We start from the raw sequence: 20,478 nt of genomic DNA, 5'->3' as shown, positions 1-20,478 counted from the left end.
TGCTTTGATCTGCATATTTCCAGGTGTTTCATGTCTCCTTTTAAACTTATTTGAATGCTCTTCATATTTCTTCCAGCTTACAGTGTAAATATCGCCGGTGTAAAGAACAAATAAATGTCAGTAGTTTAAAATCAAGGACACTTTTTCTTTTCTTTTCTTAAAGCGGGATGAGATTCCAGCTGCAGGCTTCCTTTGTGATTGCGGGCGATAAGACGGGGCCCATTTATTCATTTAATCATTTTTTTCCTTAAAATCTCACCTGCTGCAGGTTTCACCTTCCAGCCGGCCGTGTTTTATCGAGCTCTCCTTCAGCGGGGCCTTGCAGGGTCTTGGGGAAAAGCCTTGGCAGCCTCACACAGCCAATAACTCAGCGGCGGCGCTTCAACGATGCTGTTAGGACTCAATTATTTCACCTTTTTTGTTGCGTCCCAAGCCGCACTTCGAAGAAAAAAACCCAACAACAAGCCCTTCGGAGGAGCGTGAACCCGCCGGCCTCCGAGTTCGGTCGCCGTAAAAAACGTCACTTCTTCCTCGCCTCTTCTACCAAAAAAAAACAAACTAAAAACCCAGCAGCGCTTCAAAGCAGATCAGTCAAACCGAAGCCTGACTGGGGGAATTAAAAGCGGGAACGCTTCGGCTTTCAAGTTGGCAACCGGCGAAAAGTTTGTCGGCTAACGAAGGAAGCCGTTATCTGTGCGAGAAAAAAAGTTAAGCTATACGTTGAAATGCATATCTGAGGCGATCGCAATTTCAAAGAGTCACTGGCGCTTATCCAATCACACAGCAGTCAGCCTCCCCCCTCCTCCTCCTCCTCCCTTTCTTTTTTTTCCCATTTTATCTATACCTCTCACACGTTCCCTCGATCCCACTCCCCTTCTTCTTCTTCTTCTTCTTCTTCTTCTTCTTCTTCTTCTTCTTCTTCTTCGTCGGCTCAGTTTCGCCTCCTTTTTCTCTGAATTACGTCCATGTTTTTTTTTTTTTTTTTTTTTGCTATCACTCTCCTTCAAATCTCTCCAGCTTTATCTCCCTTAAAGAGTGTTGATCCCTTCCTCGCTCCAGAAACCTCGGCGTCGAGCTCGGCAAACACACACACACACACACACACACACACACACACACACACACACACACACACACACACACACACACACACACACACACACACACACACACACACACACATGCATTTTAATTAATACATAGATTTAAATTGCGATGCCTGTGTGGTGAAGTGATATACACCCCCGCTAGTTAAAAGTCTTTTTTATTGCTTAATCAATGCTGAAATTAATGATTTAACTCCCGACCCCTCGTTACACATACACACACACACACACACACACACACACACACACACACACACACACACACACACACACACACACACACACACACACACACATATATATATATACACATACACATGTCTGCTGGGTTATTAATTATAACACTAATTAACCTACAACTAATGATTTGGCCTCTGTTAGTGTGTATGTGCGAGAGACAGAGAAATTATGAGAGCTTGCGTTAAAAGTGTGTGTGTGTGTGTGTGTGTGTGTGTGTGTGTGTGTGTGTGTGTGTGTGTGTGTGTGTGTGTGTGTGCGCGCGTGCATGTAAATATATGTTAATTTGATTGCCAGATATGATGGATTATAGGGGTTTACGATAACGACAGTGAAACTTCTCTTCAAAGCTCCGGGTTCGTTTCTGTAATTCCGTTTGGCACTCGGATCAATAAAGTTTTTCAGAGTCAAATTGTTTTTGTTTAAACCTGAGCCCTCGTCCAAAATGCTTGCAATTTTTCTTGTGCCATTTCCACCCCCAACCCCCATTGACTTTATTTTTTTTAAAATTTTTCATTAATGTAATAATGTATTTTGGAGGAAATGAAACCGGCAGCGCCTCCTGGGGACGCAGACCGAACCCCCTCGTCACATAAAACCAGCTTTGGTTGCGATTTATTCCATTGAAGGTATTTTTCTCTCAGGTTTTTTTAATTTTTGTTTCATGTTCACTTCTTAACCAGTTGATGATTGACTCTTTTTTACCGGAGCACTTCATAACCGCAGTTAAAGGCTGGAGTTGCGATCTCGAGGGCTTCGGAGGACTTTTTCTTTAAGCATCAAACGCTCTTTCGAAGGTTATTTGTTGTTGCTCAGTTTTTCATTGTTAAAATGATCATTATTGTTATTTGTCCGTGCAAACAAACGGTTGTGGAGCCCGAGCCGTAGGCCGTGCAAAGGAGAAATTTTAATGGAAGATAACGAGCCCGGAAAATTCTTTACTGACGAGATTTGACACACGTCGACCATTAGGGGGCGCTACAACAAAGGTCAACGCGTTTTGTTGAAAAACTGGTGCAACGTACGTCTCACATTAAAATGCTGCATATCTACGCGTTCCTTTCATCCAGCTGCATCTGCTGGTATCGGCCACGTTCGTGTCTCTTCTCGCTCTGTCGCCGCCCACGTTGTCGGAACTTCGCTTTGTAAGAAACCTCAGCGTTATCGCAGTAAGCCACGCCCACTGGTTTCTGATAAAGCCTGAATCAGAGTTTCCACACTTTAGTCATGGCAACGTTTTTTTGTTGCGTGAAAAACAAAATTAAATAATCCAATTTCATTAACTAGAGAGGATCGTTTATATCTCATATACCTATTATCTCTAAATAGATTTAGAATTTTATTGCAAAATGGTAAAGTTGCAGAATCCACTTTTTCAAGCTAGTCCCGGTTTTTGGGACAAAAAGGTGTCAAACGCTTCTCTGGAAGCTCCTTTTTATTGGTTTAAAAGCAGCGACACCCTGTTGTGACATAGGACGAGGTTTGTTTATTATCTGAAGAAGGTGGACTTTCAGATCCTTGATCTTCCTTCCTTCCTTCCTTCCTTCCTTCCTTCCTTCCTTCCTTCCTTCCTTCCTTCCTTCCTTCCTTCCTTCCTTCCTTCCTCCCTTCTTGTCCTCGCTTCCTTTGCTTCCTCACTCCGCATCCTCCGTCCTTCGCCTTAAGACGAGGACTATTGATTTTACACACCTTGTTGAAATTGCGTCAGATACACACTCTCTCTCTCTCCTTATTTATCCCCCCCCCCCCCCACACACACAGAGTGGTGCAGTGTGACAGCCAGGCTGACAATAGGTGGCTGTCACAGTGATTGATGGCACTTATTATATGTTAATAATGAAATAAACATTAAAAAACACTTTCAATAAAGCTCCCAATTAATGAACCAACCGTGCTATCTATCTATCTATCTATCTATCTATCTATCTATCTATCTATCTATCTATCTATCTATCTATCTATCTATCTATCTATCTATCTATCTATCTATCTATCTATCTATCTATCTATCTATCTATCTATCTATCTATCTATCTGGAAAGTAAAAGAATAAAAGGTGGGAAACAGTGTGAAATTTCTAACTTTCTACAAAAAATAAAACCCTTCTCTTCACCTGTATCGTTATGTAATGAAATTGTACGTGTTTTAATGATGCACAATGAATTCATTTTCATTTCCAAATAGAATTGTTTTAATTGGATTTAAAACCCCATTTACCTGTAAGCCTTGAAAAATGATGTCACTAAAATAGAAAATTCAAGTCGATAAATGACTTGACACTTTTTTTCCCTCCAAGTCAGGAAATAATAATGTTCGCTGTCCTTTGATCCGCTTCCATTTGCCCTGTTAAAGTTACAGCGTTACGCTGTTCGCGCAAACTCAACACTTCCTGTATCTGTTTCAAATTAAAAGCCCTCTTTAGCATTTCAGTAGACAGAAAAGGCTTTTATTGTGAAACATTTGCAAGAATGTATTGTGACCGATATCGGGGGGAAAAAAACATTTTAGATGAGTAACAGAACAACCGGTGAAAATAGAACGATTCCATTTATTTCATTAAATTAAAGCAGTGGAAATATATTCAAAAACATCTCCCAAGTTGGGACGCTAGTATAAAAAAAATGCAGTCCATGTACCATAAAACATAAGATATGTGACGCATTTGTACACAGAACTTCTAATTTATTAGTTGTCATTATTTTAACAAGCGTTTTCAGCGGATGAAGAAAACTCAGGACCCAGCAGGAGGGAGCTGACTTAAAAAAAAAGAATAAAGTTGAAAAGTTTTGAGGAGGAGAGAAAAAGGGGAGGAGGAGGAGGAGGAGGATGAGGGAGGAGGGATAGGGTTGGAGGGGGGGAAAGAGGGAGGGGGTATTTTGGTAAAAACAGAAAGCAGGACACAACGGTTACCGACGGCAACCGTCATCAATCAGAGTTTGAAGACATCGCTGGTGGCAAAGACGACAGGAACAGAGCGAGAGGGTAGCGTCGGGATGAAGGGATGTAAATGCTAAAAAAGAACGAGTTAAATATAAAATAAAAAGGAGGGGGGAGGGAGGGGGAGTGTTTTCAGCTTCTTTTCATGAAGATGGCAGGAAGAGAGGAAGAGGAGGAGGAGGAGGAGGAGGAGGAGACATAAGAGAAACAGAGAGAGAGAGAGAGAGAGAGAGAGAGTTGTGTTTTTGGCCTCTTTAACTGTTTTAAAAGAGAAATTAGGACAATGACTCGTCACCTTGAGACCTGCCCTCCCTCTAATCTCTCTTTTCGTGTCTCTTCCTTTTTTCCCTCCTTTGTCGGTGTCTTCGTGCCCGGTCACATCAAAAGAGGGGCACCATTCAAATTCTTCAGCAGATATCGGAGCGAGCCTGCAGGTGGCGCTGAAAGCCAGATTTGTATCGTAACGACCAGCAACCAAACTCAGGTTACAAAGTCAGGTTACAGCTGTCAGGTGGGCGGGGCTTAGTATGGTCAAGCTTTCCGATCAGATCGGTCGGCTCCACCGCTGGCTCCTCCCCCCCAGCTCGTCCACATATGGTCACTTCCTGCTGCGAACCGCTCTGAACGAGCAGTTCCCTCGAGGCTCGGTGACGGCCGTTCACCGAGCGTTGGGTGACGTCGCTGCTGGTCGGCGCTCGGCCGCGACTGGGAAGCAAACGGCTAATATGCTAACTAACCATCACGAAAAGCGTCCGCTGTTTATGCTAAGCTAGGCTAATCGCATCCCGACTCCGGCTCTGAATTTACTGCACAAACGTCAGTGTTATTTATCTCAGAAAACAAACAAACATTTTAACCTCGGAAGACGTGTGTGTTTGCAGCGTCCGCTGACTGCAGCAGCAGCTTCTCCTCCAGCGAACCGGCTGCTGTGAAGTTAAACGGTGCGACGCGGCCGATCTGAGAGATTCCTCACGACCGGCCTCGCGGCTCCTCCGGAGGTCAGCGCGCTCAGGACGGTTTAAAATCACTCGGCGGTGCTACATTTCTGGAGGTCAGAGGTCACCAAAGTTGGATTGGACGCAGAACTCGGCGCAGATTTACTCCGCGAGCGGCTCGACTCGTCGTGCCAAAATTCGTGGAAATGAATTGATCCGTGCCAGAGATTTTTACAACTGTTGGACTGAATCCTCGATTTTCTCTGTATATCATTTCTCTTCAGTCCATCCCTCCATCTTCCTCTTCTCCTCGTCTCTCTCCCTCATTCGTTTTCCCTCGTCCTGTCTGTCCCTCTCTCCTCCGTCCTCCTCTAAACTCTGTTCTTTCTGGATGAGCGGGTTTTATGAGCGGAGTGATAAAGAGAAGGGGGGATGAAGGGCAGAGAGGGAAGGAGAGGTGGAGGACGGAGGGGGACGGAGAGGGACGGAGGGGGACGGAGGTAAAAAAAAAAAAGGTAAAAAAAAAAAAAAGGGAGAGCGGGTGAGAGAGAGAAAGAAGGAAACAGGAATGAGCTCGCTCTTTATTACAGCAGACTGGACCTTTTTATGGCTTCAAATTGTCTCCATTTCTGTCTGAAGGTTCATTTCTGATTTGAAACTTTAAAAGATCATTTGAGAGGAAGAAACGCTGAGAGACGACATGAAAACATCGCTCCTATAGTTCCAACGCCAAGACGGTTGATGTTCTTCAGTAATTTAAATACCTGACAAATCACACGTCCTCTTATCACTCGATCCTGTTTATTACTGTGGATTTCTGAAAAATCAGAACGGTTTACTGATCTATTTCTGGCGATGGTAAAAGTTCAACTTCAACCAATCACAATCGAGTATTCGTTGTAGTTATGGATGAATATTTTACAGCTGATGGTCGGACAAGAAAATGATCTTCCCATGGAGAAACATACATTAATTACTTAATCAACAAATGCATCAGATTGCCGTCGCGTGGTTCAAATATCGACAGATCTATTTTCCACCTCATGTGAGCGTAAAACAAGAGAGGAGGGGATCTTTTCTTTTTTATTGAATATTCGGGGTTCTTCATTGAGTTTTAATTTGGCTGATGATTGTTGTCTGTTCGGGAAGAGGAGCGTCGCTGTCACGCCGTCCGGCCCCGAGACGCTCGCGCTGCAGTTTGACACTTGGTAATTGTGTTGTTGAATTAGATTATTAAAGAACACAACTCGAGAGCCGCCGTCGTCAACGTCGGCGCTCGAGGTGCAGCAGAGGATGATGGGAAAACGCACACACACACACACGCAGACACACACACGCACAACACACACAACACACACACACACGTCATCCTGGACTTACTGTATATCATCACGAACTTGCTTACATGCACGCAATGTCATCTGCACCACACACACACACACACACACACACACACACACACACACACACACACACACACACACACACACACACACACACACACACACTGTAATGAAAGCTGGGGGCTGTTGTGTGTGAGATGGATGGTTTGACTTTAAGCTTGTATAAATAAAAGCTAAATAAATCCTGATGGCCTCAAGTGATGGCTCAGATACAGCAGCAGTGTGTGTGTGTGTGTGTGTGTGTGTGTGTGTGTGTGTGTGTGTGTGTGTGTGTGTGTGTGTGTGTGTGTGAGATGCATGTATACAAAAACACTTTGGATAAAAACTGAAGTGTGTGTGTGTGTGTGTGAAGAGTTTGAAGAAGTCACACACACACACGCACACGCACACGCACACACACACACGCACACACACACACACACACACACACACACACACACACACACACACACACACACACACACACACACACACACAGCCTGCGGCTCTTTTTCATTCATGTTTTTGTCCCAAAGTGAAAAAAAGAAGAAGAAAATCATAAAAAGCCAGCGGACCAATGTCACCCAGCGCTAAAATATTCCACCTCGCTCTCATGCCCTCTTTTCTCTTCCTCAATCTTTTTTTGGTTCCTCTCCTCTCTCAGTTCGTTGACCCGTCCATCCACACACAGAAATGATTCAATCCACATTAAGTTTATGTGTAAACTTGATGTTTTCTTTTTTGGACCGAAACGTCGTATAAATCTCCAAAATACTCCGTCTCCTCCTTCGGGAATTTAATTTCTGCTACGTGGACACAGAGACTGAAGCATAAAGACTTCTGATAACAATCACTGTAATGAAGCTTATCAGCTGACTGGATACGGAGAAAGTAATCAACAACAAATTGTGCAGCTGTGTTCTCCAGCAGATGTAACGTGGAGATTTTCACCATTTAAAGCAGCTTTGTTTCTGCTAGTTTTTTTTTTCTTTAACTGTTTTGAAGCAAAACGAAGACGAGAAAAAAGTTTCTGAACTTTTCCTGCTACCTCCCGGGTTCGGTTCGCCATCGGTTGCCGTCAAACTTTCCTGCCGTCTTCTCGGGTTGGGTTTAAATTCCAGGTAACTTTCCTCCAACATACATCATTGTCAGGCGGGACTGTACTTCCTGCGGCCGCCGCGGGAGTTTCTCTTCACTGATAAATGACATTATTTTGCCTCCCTGCTGTCGCTCGTGTGGTTCGGAGAAGGAAAAAGTGATAAACAGAGACGAACGCCGAGCTGCATGTCGGCGCGCTGCCAGAGAAAACAACAGCTTCCACTCTGAACGTTACGATTACGCATTTTAATTGGTACGAAAGATGATGATTCAAAATTACGTGACGTAGGCTCACATGTGTCGTACGTTGCTGTACTTCGATTAAAGGTTGAGGCACCAAGACGACTTGGTTAAGAGTTTCTCTTAAAGATTTGTGGTCAAAATAAGTACTTAACATTATATATGTCACGTAAGTTCAGAGGGTGCGTCGCGCTGCTACTCACTGTTCACGCGCAACAGGAACAGTCTTGGCACTTTTTTGATAATTACGTAAATTAAAAGAAATCTATGATGACTTTACAGAGTCAAACCCTCAAACGCTGTCCTCCTGGAGGGAAACGTTTCCCTTTCCTTTCCTTTCCTCCAGTTGACGGCGCAATGGGCGTCATAAATATCGTTTTTATGAACATTGTGGTGCTAAAAGAGTGAAAAACTTCTGCGTTCTGTAAAACAGGAGTAAAGCATGAAGTCTGGCTGAGATGTAACTTGAAGACTAAACACTTGCGATGATCTCGTCACTGATATGTGGAATGAATCTTTTATTCACGGGACTCGACCCTTGAAACGTTTGGAATCACGGCGGCTTTCTGATTGGCCCAGAGCGGTATGACATCATCCATGAAGGTGAGTCATTTATTTCTTTATTTTCCTGCAGCTGCTGCAGCTCCACCGAGGAACACAAAAATATAACAGCAGGACGAGTTCTTGGGGGAAAAAAAGGTCCTTTTGTGTGCGAACGTGGGACTCTTCCTCTTCCTCCGTCTCCGGGGACGAAGAGCATTTTGCAGACAAGTTTTTCCACTTGTGTCGCCCTCCTCCGTCTGTCCTCCCGCTACTCTTCGTCCCCTCCCCGCGTAGCTCTTTCAGTCTCATCTTCCTCTCTCCGAGTTTGCTCCTCTTCCTCCACAAGTCCAACTCCAAGTTCGTTTGGGTCATTAGAAGCCCACTGAGAGATATTCACCTCCACTAAGAGCTCATCTCTCTCTGTCTTTCTCTGAGTCCGGCTTCAGTTTGATCATTATTAGTCCTGAGAGACAAATTATTGCCCTCGCGTCCCTCGAACGGACTCCTTTACTTCCGTCTTTCTCCGTCTCAGCTGCAGTCCCACCTTTTCTCCTTGACCCCGTCATCCTCTGTCACCTCCAAATTTCGACCTCTCACAAATTCTTGTTTTTTCCCTCTTTGTGTTCTCCACCTCTCTCATCTTCAGACCACGTGGAGGGTTGATAATTAGCAGCCACAGATCGTTCTGTATCTGTGTGTCCTCGTGACGCCGGCTGCATGAGTTCCCTTCCTTTGCTGCAAGCTTTGAGGTTCTGAAACTTGTTTAAATGGTAAATGGTCTGTACTTGTATAGTGCTTTATCAGCTTTCGGTCTCAAAGCACTTTAACATAGTTTTTCCATTCACACACGAATGAGACAGATCACCATGCAAGGTGCTGCCATCAGGAGCACATTCACACCATCGGGAGCAACTTAGGGTTCAGTGTCTTGCTCAAGGACACTTAGGCATGTGGACAGGAGGAGCTGGGGATCGAACCACCAACCTTCTGAGTAGTGTTCAACCCAGTCTACCGACTGAGCCACAGCCTCCCGGTATACTTCCAGTGTACTTCCTGTTCACCAGTGTTTTTGTTTTGTTGTTTTGTTTATAACGTCCATGTTGCTGCAATTATCAGCTAAAATAACCATCCACACCAAAAAGTTCAAAATGTTAATTGTTTCTTATTTGAAATATAAAAACGTGTTTCCTGCCAAAACCTCAGAAAGTAAAAAAAAAAAAAAATAGAATTTATGGTGCAATTTAAGGAACTTTTCTTCCTTTTCATGTTTGAGATCCAACAACTCAGATCTGAGCGTCCAGCCGACGAACCGATCGGTGTCGGGGGACGGACAGACGCCGCTCGCTTTCTGACGTTTTTAGGCTGCAACGTGAAACTAAAACTAAACGGATCAAATGCGTAAAACGGAACCGAAACACCCGAATTTCGTTTGAACCTTGATTGAGACGTTCTTGGTGTGAAGACGCCCTCAGAGGGCGACAAACATAACCGACCCAGTTCATGCAAAAACATTCTTAACTTCAGTTTACACGTAAACGAGGCTGAGTTACACAAATCAAGTCAAAATCTGAGTTACAAACTTTTTTTTAATTTCTTTTTTTACAAATTTCAGTTTTCCTTCATCTGCGATTCCAAACTTCACTAATTAGTCAAAAACTGACCAGAAGAAACCTGACGGATGATTTCTGAGAAGTTCCTGTGAAACGGAACACAAATCTGGATTTTCACACAGATTTACGTACTTTTCCTGCCGTCTGTCTCATCATCCACTTCACTATGTGTGTGTGTGTGTGTGTGTGTGTGTGTGTGTGTGTGTGTGTTTGTGTGTGTGTGTGTGTGTGTGTGTGTGTGTGTGTGTGTGTGTGTTACACAGGATGTATGTTTCCCCTTCTGTCTGTAATCCACACCGCTCAATCCCATTTCACTGTTCAAACACACACACACACACACACACACACACACACACACACACACACACACACACACACACACACACATCTGTAATTCTCTTTGATGCGACATCATGATCTCTTTTCTCTTTCTCTTGTAGCCTTTTCTTTCTTAATCCTCGTCTCCTTCTTCTTTTGTGGTAAAATAATCAACATGGCTCATTAACATCCTCCTCCCATCCCTCTTCTGTCTTCTGATTGGTTCGGTATCCTTCCTTCCTCCCTTCCTCACTTCCTTCCTTCCTTCCACTCTCTCCTCTGATCAGAGGTCAGTGTGTGAGGATCATGCGGCCATCCCGCCACCAGAGCTCGCATGTGAGCCACAACTGGACGCACACACACGCGCACGGACGCACACACACATACAAACACGCACACCCACTCACACATATGATTGGTTGAGAAGGAAAAAAAAAATGAAGAAAAATAAAAACTTCCCGTTCGAGAATCAAGCAACTCGTGAGAAAGTTTATGAAAGAGCAAAGAGAGAGATCTGACCGATACCCTCCCCACACACACACACACACACACACACACACACACACACACACACACACACACACACACACACACACACACACACACACACACACACACACACATCAATGGAGTGTAATAAAGTCCTCCCCCTCTCTTCTAACCAATCATATAATTAGTCCTACAAACAGCCGCCTCTGATTGGTCCGCCGGCCCGTCAGTCATGCGCGAAGGAGGCGGGACCGGCACGAGGGCTGACCTGGAGTCTGATCCAGTCGCTTTTACGCACAGACCGGACAGTCCGCTTTCCACGCACGGATAACAGGAGCGAGAGCTTCTTCTGGATAGAAACAGGGAAGAGAGGAAGCAGAAGGGAGGATAACCAAGGAGGAAGAGGAGAGAGCGAGCGGAGAACCAGGAGGAAGAGGAGAGAGTGATCGGAACACCGGGAGGAAAAGACGCACGAGTGTTTTCCCAACTGGAAACAGAGAAAAAGAAAGTGAGTGCGTGGGAAAGCGAGGGACAGAAGGAGAGCGTGCGCCTTCACCACTCTCCTCTCCACTTCTTCCACCACCGCCTCCTCCATGTCGCTGCCCGGCTCCCCGCCGCTCCTCTCGCCGGGCTCGGGCGCCCCAACTCCGGTCGCGCTCTACCGCTCAGCCCCGGACGCGCTCCACACCTCCTCCTCCGCCGCCTCCACCGGCACCTCCAGCCCGGCGCACATCAACTCCAACTCTCACTCCCACTCTCTGTCCCCGTCTCCGCGGCTCACCAGCAGCATACTCAGCGCCTTCCTGCCCGGACCAGGGGGCGCGCTGGCCGGCTTGGGGAACGGCGGCGCCGCCCCTCTGGTGTCCGGAGGCGGTGCTGCCCTCGGTCCTCTCGGCGGGCTGGGCTCGCTCAGCGCGGCCGGCCTGACCCCCGGCTCCCCCGGCTTGGCGCAGGCGTCGTCCAGCCCGGGTCTGTGCAGCGAGTGCCGGCTGGTGGAGGTGCACGGCGTGAAGGTGGCGAGCTTCAGCGTGGACGGCCAGGAGCTGATCTGCCTGCCGCAGGTGTTCGACCTCTTCCTGAAGCACCTGGTGGGCGGGCTGCACACCGTCTACACCAAGCTGAAGAGGCTGGACATCTCGCCGGTGGTGTGCACCGTGGAGCAGGTGCGCGTCCTGCGGGGGCTCGGCGCCATCCAGCCCGGCGTGAACCGCTGCAAGCTCATCTCCAGGAAGGACTTCGAGGCGCTGTACCAGGACTGCACGAGCGCCAGGTCGGTGTGCACCTTCAGCACTTTTGCTATTCTCACCTTTACAAAACAAAAACAACAACCCACAAACATCCGACAGTCCAGTGAGTTTAGCTCAGAAAAGTTTTACTTTATATTTCTGATAGGATCAGGCTGCTCAGGTTCTCATCTGCACTATATTTCTACCAGTTAATTAAATATATTAGCTGCACGTGTGACTCCTACAACATTTCTAGAGACGATCTTAGAATGCTTTGATTCCCATATTTCACTACATGCACTTAAAATGAGGCTTTGACTGAATTCATACTGAAGTTTTTCTGCAAGATGATTGTGTTGTTTCCAGCGTCCTTCTCTCGTTGAGTCTCAGCTCGCCTTTATGTTTCTGGACTTCCGTCCATCAGCAGCTGTTAATTGGGTCACGTTAACTGGGTGTAACAGACAGTGTGAGTCTGTGATGGCAGTTTTTTTTTTTTTTATTGTGCAAACATTTCTTTCCAGGCTCATTGATGAATGGTTTTATTCTTCACTTCCTGTTCTGTTATCAGCACTTTTTACTCACTTCACTCTGGAGTTGGAAAACGATGCGTTCACTGCACCCACTCTGGAGCTGTGATGGAAGTGTGTGTGTGTGTGTGTGCGTGCGCGCGCGCGTGCGTGTGTGTGTGTGCATGCATGCATGGTTTCATTAGTTTGGTGTTTTAGAGGAAGAAAAAGACAACTGAGTGAAAAGAAAACAACCTGCAGCTTCACTCTGTTTCCACATCATCCATTAGTTCATATCTCATCTGTGTGTGTGTGTGTGTGTGTGTGTGTGTGTGTGTGTGTGTGTGTGTGTGTGTGAGAGAGAGAGTTAAAGCGCTTTTCTGTGTCTGTGCGGTGTGTGAAAGATAATGTGTGTGTGCGTTTTAGCAGAAATTGAGTGTTTGCATGCTGAAATGCTGCATCATTGAGTGTTTGTGTGTAAACAGACACTTTATAGAGTGTTTTTGGTGTGTGTGTGTGTGTGTGTGTGTGTGTGTGTGTGTGTGTGTGTGTGCTGTACCTGCCGTCTCACCTGTCTGACCCCACACTTTCCTTCAAACTCGTCTTCCTTTGCGTCACGTTCTGATCAATTTTAAAGAGCTTCTTCTGTAAAACCACAAACTGGAGTAGAAACAGGTCACATTCATTTATAATCTGTCTTCATTTCAGTAAAAACCTACGTGATAAATAGAACGATGGCGACGAGATCTTAAAAACTTGTTTTTAAGATTTCAGACAGTTTAAATGCACACACACCTTTTTTAGAAGAAACTTCTCACGTCTCAGATGAAAGTTAATTTGACTGTTTTAAGTTAAATTCTGTGATATTGTTTTACCTTTTTACGCTTTCATGAAGATTTGTAGAAAACACAGACATCATAATATCATCTCAAACATCTTCTCTTGTTTACTAAAAAAAAAAAGTTTAAGTAAAACTGAGCAACATTTGAAAGAAACCTGAAGTGAAAGATTGAATTTAATGCGAGGGAGGAGACACGAGGAGGAACAGGTGCATTGTGGGTATTTAAGAAAAGGCACCACAAAAACTGAGAATCGTAAGTGAACAGACAGGAAACTGATTTTTAAAATATTCTGAACTCTGCGATGATTCTGATATCTTTCAAAAACCCGTCTGGAAATCGTAGAAGTCTCATGGCGGTGGTCTTCGGTGTCTCCTTCCTCTTTCTAACTCTCTTGTTGGATGTTGGAGCTCGTCGTCCTGTTGCCGGATGATTTTCAGATCGATCCCGTCTCCTCCCGATGAGAATCTAAAACCCGCTGGACCTCCGCCGGCCGGCCGGCCGCTGGACTTTCAGCTCGTTGTTTTGGTTCGGTCGAGGGTGACGGATTGATGGTTTTCTCTGGCGGCCGGTCGCCGAGGATCGGCTAATAATTAACAGCGGATTGTGTTGCTGTGGAGTCGCTGGATTGTTGACGGGTGACCTCTGTTCGTTAGCTGACCACACACACACACACACACACACACACACACACACACACACACACACACACACACACACACACACACACACACACACACACACACACACACACACGAGTTTCTAGTTTATTGAGCGTGAAGCGTCCCGACCTCTTCTTGGTTTTAGAGAGCAGCGTTTGTTTTTAATCTTTTTATTTCTCCTTTAAAAACACAATTATGTGTGTTTCTGTCTTTTTCCTCCGTCTCTTGATCTCAATCACACACACACACACACACACACACACACACACACACACACACACACACACACACACACACACACACACACACACACACACACACACACACACACACACACACACACACACACACACACACACACACACACAAACAGACACACTCAGCGGTACATGTCAGGGGTAATAATGGATCATATGAATGCACATGGAACAACACGGCTGGAGATCCATTGTTGTTGAACGCACAGCGAACACACACTCCTCTCTCTCACATCATATTGACATTCTTCTAATGCCTCTCTCTCACCCTCTTTAATGCCCCTCTCTCCCCCTCCTCTTCTTCCTCCTCCTCTTCCTCCAACATTATTCTCTGGGAAAAGAAAGAAAAAATTAAATGCTTCACAACAACACACAGAAAAAAAAAACTCCCACTGGGCTTCTACATACTTCATCTTCTCAGTAACCCGTCCGTGTGTGTGTGTGTGTGTGTGTGTGTGTGTGTGTGTGTGTGTGTGTGTGTGTGTGTGTGTGTGTGTGTGCGTGCGTGCGTGTGTGTGTGTGTGTGTGTCCGTGTGTGCGTGCATGTGTGTGTGTGTGTGTGTGTGTGTGTCCGTGTGTGCGTGCATGTGTGTGTGTGTGTGTGTGTGTGTGTGTGTGTGAAATCAGTCACCCCTTACATCCACTTGTTCCTTCGGTGCCGGTTCGGTTAACTTTATCATTTGTTTTCTTTTTATTTAAAGTGCTCTTCATATCGTTTTCGGAGCTCACAAACATTCAAGAAGTGACACGAAGTTCCCACACGTTCCTTCCAAAGCTGGAAAATGAAATCCGAGTTATTTTAAGAGGGATGACTTCAACTGTTTGACCTGCAGACGTTGAAATGAGCGCAGAAGTTCAGATGGAGTTATCCAGCGTGTCTGCTTGGGAAAAAGGGGACGACTCCGTTTCTTTTAATGCAGCGTGTTGGTTTTAAAACATCGTGTTTCATCTCAGACAGGAATAAAGAAGGAACATTTGTGTACGAACAAAGACGGAAACAAATATAAAGTCGTGTGTTTAAAATGTTGATGTAGACGTCGTCACTCGCTTCTCTGGACTTCAAAAAACAGCAAAGCAGAAGCACAACTTCACCTTTAAGCGCCAGATTTGACTGTAAATATCCGACTTCAGTTTTTCTTTTTGCTAGAAGAAGAGAATTGATTCATTAGGATTTTTCTCTTCATTGTGGTGGAAGAACGTAGTTTAGATTTTGAAGTCTTTACACAGTTTTAGTCGCTTCACAGACGACGCCGTGGGGCTCGAAAGGTCGACGTCGGCTACGCAAACATACATCCAGAATAAAAACACAAGTGATGCGTAAACAAACATCTGTAACTCACATCGCAGTTTATCTGGAGGATCATTTATGAGAACCGAAGCTGTGAGTAAAACATGTGAGTAAAAGTACAAATATCTGAAGAAGATACGACTTTAGTAAAAGTTAAAGTTGCAAATTAGAAAGTAAAAGTCTTAAAATATCTGATATTTACTTTACTTAAGTAAAAGGCAGGTTTTGGATATTAAAAGTATTCAAAGTAAAAAGTGAATGCTGTTATTAAATAAACAAGCAGTCAGGATTTTTGAGACATGAAGTTCATCTTTCAAAACAAACACCATAACACCTGCTGAACCGCGGCTGAGTGGAAGTTAGTATTTATGTTATTCGGACGTCGTCTCTTCCTCTCGAAGGAACCTTTATGTTTTCTACCGAGCTCATTAAACCGGACTTCTTCACAAAGTCACTCACAGTGAACGTCGGTGAGTTCAGATGAAATGCAAAGTTACGACTGTAACTTCTGTTCCCTGAAGGAGAGGAACGAGGTGCAACGCGTGTTTTATGGGATGTTTGTTTATGCAGTGACATTTGAACAGTTTGTGGAGGAAATCTTTCATCTGTGTTGGGTTAGATTTAATCTGGTCTTTAAAACCCTTTGTAGATGTTAAAATATACAGAATGTACCTTTTAATTTCACTCCGAGGGCCTCGATGATTGTCTAAAGCAAACAACTGATGTGATTTGTTTATTAGTCGCAAAATCAACACGCATGTTTGTATTACAGGAAAAACCAAATGTTGGAATAATCCTTTAACTGTGTCTGGTGGGTTCAGGAAGCTTTATTGGCACAAGTCTGTTTCTTATAAACACACACAAACACACACATGTACACACACTATAAAATGTATTTGTGAACAAAACTTGTACATTAAGTGACTCCCACGCTCTCGGAGGAGGAAGAAGAGGAAGAGGAAGAGGAGCCATAGAAGAAGATATAAGAGGAGGAGAAATAGATGTAAAGTAAAGAAGAGGAGTTTGTTGTTTGTTTACAAGTCAGGCTCAGTTTGAGGCCTTTTTTGGGGGCGTGTCTGATTTGATTGACAGATCCGAGGTTGCGTTGGTTATAAAACTGGACGTTGTTTCTGGGTCCGAAAAGTGAAGTCAGTTCCTTTAAGTGTTATACCACTGAGGGCCACCAGGGGCTGGCTCCAAAAAATAAAGTACACTCACTTCCACATAGACTTGGCTTTTTGTTTAGATCCGTAGACTTCATCCATTTTTATATATGTTGGAGTCAGGTTTCGAGTGTAGGTGGGCGGGGCATAGCGGTTTTAGGTTCTTGCTCAGATCCGCCCCTTGCTCCTCCCCCAGATTTTTTTGTACTTTGGTCAAAGAAAACAAGACATTTTAGCACAGCAACAGTTTTTAGCTTCTTTTTGTTGTTGTTTTATAGGCAAAACGATGAACATTTCTGTCGTCAGCGGCTGTTAGACGATGTGAGAAGCTTTTTTTAAGCATGCAGGGTTCTTAACTCTCATTTTGCTGGAAATGTGTGATTTCTTTTTTTGTTTTTTTGGGGGCTTTTATTTAATCGCAGCTGATTGGACGTGCAACGAAAGGCTCCGGTGTCGAAGCTTGGATGTTTCGTCGGTGTCCTCCTTCATTATTTGGTCACTGTGGAATAATTAAAACAGCAGAAAACTGCACCGTGTTTGTAGAGAAAGCTCGATTCTCTCCTGAACTTTATTTTACTGAAAGAATCCTGCAGATGATTTTCATCAAACCACCGAGCTGTTCTGGACTGAACAGGAGAGACGGAGTGTTTTCTGCCTCCTTGTCGCCGCCTTGCTTTGTGTGTGTGTGTGTGTGTGTGTGTGTGTGTGTGTGTGTGTGTGTGTGTGTGTGTGTGTGTGTGTGTGTGTGTGTGTGTGTGTGTGTGTGTGTGAATCGATAGTGAGTGACAGTAGGGAGGGCTGCTGATGTCGGAGTGTTATTCTGGGCTCTCCTTATCACGACAGGCTGTTAGAGCACGCACGCACGCACGCACGCACGCACGCACGCACGCACACACACACACACACACACACACACACACACACACACACACACACACACACACACACACACACACACACACACACACACCGATGATGGAGGTCGTATTGTCTGTAACACACGGGGAGAAAAGTCGTTTTGGTTTGTTGAAGTGTTGCAGTGTCTCGCACACACACACACACGTACACACACACACAAACACACACACAAACTCAGCATGAACTCCTTTCATCAATTTAGTGTTTTTCATTCTTTTACATGGCGCATTAAGTTCTTTTAATGGAACACAGTGGTTTGTAAAACACACACACACACACACACACACACACACACACACACACACACACACACACACACACACACACTGAAATGCGGTCGGTTGTTTTGCCTTCCAGCTGAGGTGTGTGTCTGTGTGTGTGTGACTGTCTCGAAAGCACAAACAGAGCTATCAGTTGTCACACTGGCTCAGGTTACATGTGTGTGTGTGTGTGTGTGTGTGTGTGTGTGTGTGTGTGTGTGTGTGTGTGTGTGTGTGTGTGTGTGTGTGTGTGTGTGTGTGTGTGTGTGTGTGTGTGTGTGTGTGTCGGGTTTCAGCCCCGCTTTGTGCTGCTGGTTAATTGATAAAGGTTAAAGCGTTGGCCGGCGGGGAGCTGAGGTCACCTGGCTGTAGTGTGACCGTGTGCGTATTAACAGGCCGACGCCGACCAATCAGACGCCGCCTCGTTAATCAGATCGATCCGCGCTGAAGAACAACCTGGATGTAAACTTCACCCGAGAGATTTTACTCCCCGTTTATTTATTTGGTTCCTTAAAACGTGTCTTATTGATTAATGTGACATCGTCTATGAAGGACGTCGACTAAAATGTATAATTTATAGCTCGATCTCTTTTAACTGTTTCGTATCCAGCTGCAGCTGATTATTTTTTAATATTGTTCTGTCTGCTGATTATTTTCTTCGTTCATTGTTTGGTTTGTTAAAATTCTGCATATCGTAGAAAACGCTGTCCCGACCTGCTGCAACCCGACTCTGCACACTCCACGCGCTAAGTTTGGAGCTGTCGCTACTTAACGTAAACAAGTCGACGTTAGCTCGAGCGAGCTGATAGTTCTGTTTTATCGCATGTTTCATGAGCCCAAAAAAAAGGAAACGTGCAGAAATATAAATCAGCTATCAACGTTATGTACCTTAAATAAAGAGTTGGACGAAGCTGAGACGTGCAGACGGAGAGGAATAAGAAGGTTTGAACGACTTTAAATGAAAGATGGAAACGGTTCGGTGAGGTTAAGTGAGTTCTCCAGTCATTACGAGTTAATATTCGACTGCAGGATTTGATATCTTGGTCACTTCCCCGATGATGTCCGAGACTTCACGGTCCCAGTTAACGTTTCTGTTGTAAATGAGTTGAATCTGAATGTAATAATTCATTAAAACAGAAGTTGAAAGCTGCTCATTTGAGGACGTTTTTTTTTTCCTCTCCTGCGTTCAGGTTAATGTTTATCACGTTTAGGTGGCTGAGCGCCTGTTTGTGCGTCTCCGGTGGGCAAGGAGGCGGTTTTCATGCTCTGCTTACAGACCTGGGTGAGAGGGAGGGAGTAGGGGGGAGAGAGGGAGGGGAGAGGGAGGGTGGAGGGAGGGTGGAGGGAGGGAGGGAAGATGCTGTCTGTGTTTCCTGGATGAAAACAGAAAGAAGAGGATCACAGAGAGGGAGAGAGGTGAAGATCAAAGCAAGAAATATGACCCTCTGTCACCATGGAAAAGAACTGATCCTCTCTCTCTCTCTGTGTGTGTGTGTGTGTGTGTGTGTGTGTGTGTGTGTGTGTGTGTGTGTGTGTGTGTGTGTGTGTGTGTGTGTGTGGACTGAATAAAACAGCAAGAGGGGAGAGGCAGGTCAACTTGTGTGTGTGTGTGTGTGTGTGTGTGTGTGTGTGTGTGTGTGTGTGTGTGTGTGTGTGTGTGTTGGGAAATAGATAATGTTTCACAAAGGCTGCTTCAACTTTTTAGAGGAAGCGGGGTAGGTGGGGGGGGGGGGTTGATGGGGGTGATGGGGGGGGGGGCAGCGTCCACACCTACACATTAGTTGTTTTTGTTTGTTTGTTTTGTTTTTTTAGAAAAGATTTCGTTGTCTTCGTCCTTTTTTTTTAGTGAGCCAACGAACCCAACGTGTGTCTCAGTTGAACATCTGGCCAGCTGCACCGCCGACCGTCTGCTTCCTCTCCGCTCCTGAATAACGCCGGCGGAGGTGAAACGTACCGCTCGATTAATCACTAACGAGCAGCACAAACACAACTACCGGGCGCATAGCACAACGAAACTTTTTACAAATGTTGTCATTATCTTGCAGGTGTCATTTATTTATATTTAAGTAGCCAGATAATTAAAAGGGGGCGGAGCCTCAGTGTAGGTGGGGTCACGTTGTGATTCAGTGGCGTTAATACTCGTTCCATCGTCTGTTTATTAAGTTTGAACGATCTGGTTTTAATTCTGTTCAATCAGATTTTAAACGATGGACGTTTCCTGCCGCAGCGCAAATAAACTCTGAGCTCCTTTTAAGAAACTTTCAGGTTTCACGTGTTGAAACGTTCCAGATGGACGTCGGTAAAAACAGGGCGGACGTCCCGGCGACGGAGGGACAGAGGGACGGAGGGACGGTGAGGTGAGAGATGAGGGAGGGAGGCTGCTGTCTGCAACAAGATTATATGATGCCTGCAAACACACACACCCTTCAACACACACACACACACACACACACACACACACACA

The 20,478-nt window shown here is 45.1% G+C and overlaps 1 protein-coding gene across 2 annotated transcripts in view; it reads left to right on the top strand.

The window, feature by feature from the left end:
* Nucleotides 1-11,202: 11,202 nt before the first annotated feature.
* dachb (dachshund b) overlaps nt 11,203-20,478 on the top strand; it is a 94,632-nt gene continuing 85,356 nt past the window's right edge. For both annotated transcript variants that reach the window (XM_069718016.1, XM_069718015.1), the window contains exon 1: nt 11,203-12,165. In XM_069718016.1, coding sequence (XP_069574117.1) covers nt 11,489-12,165 — 677 coding nt within the window. In that variant the 5' untranslated portion in view covers nt 11,203-11,488. The remainder of the gene's footprint in view (nt 12,166-20,478) is intronic.

This window comes from Brachyistius frenatus, unplaced genomic scaffold (genome assembly GCF_029030835.1).
Source record: "Brachyistius frenatus isolate BFR_SWC_R1_liver_20210118 unplaced genomic scaffold, ASM2903083v1 Contig_184, whole genome shotgun sequence".
Classification (NCBI taxonomy): domain Eukaryota; kingdom Metazoa; phylum Chordata; class Actinopteri; family Embiotocidae; genus Brachyistius; species Brachyistius frenatus.
The sequence above is the reverse complement of the archived record's forward strand: the minus strand, read 5'-3'. Positions and strand labels throughout refer to the sequence as shown.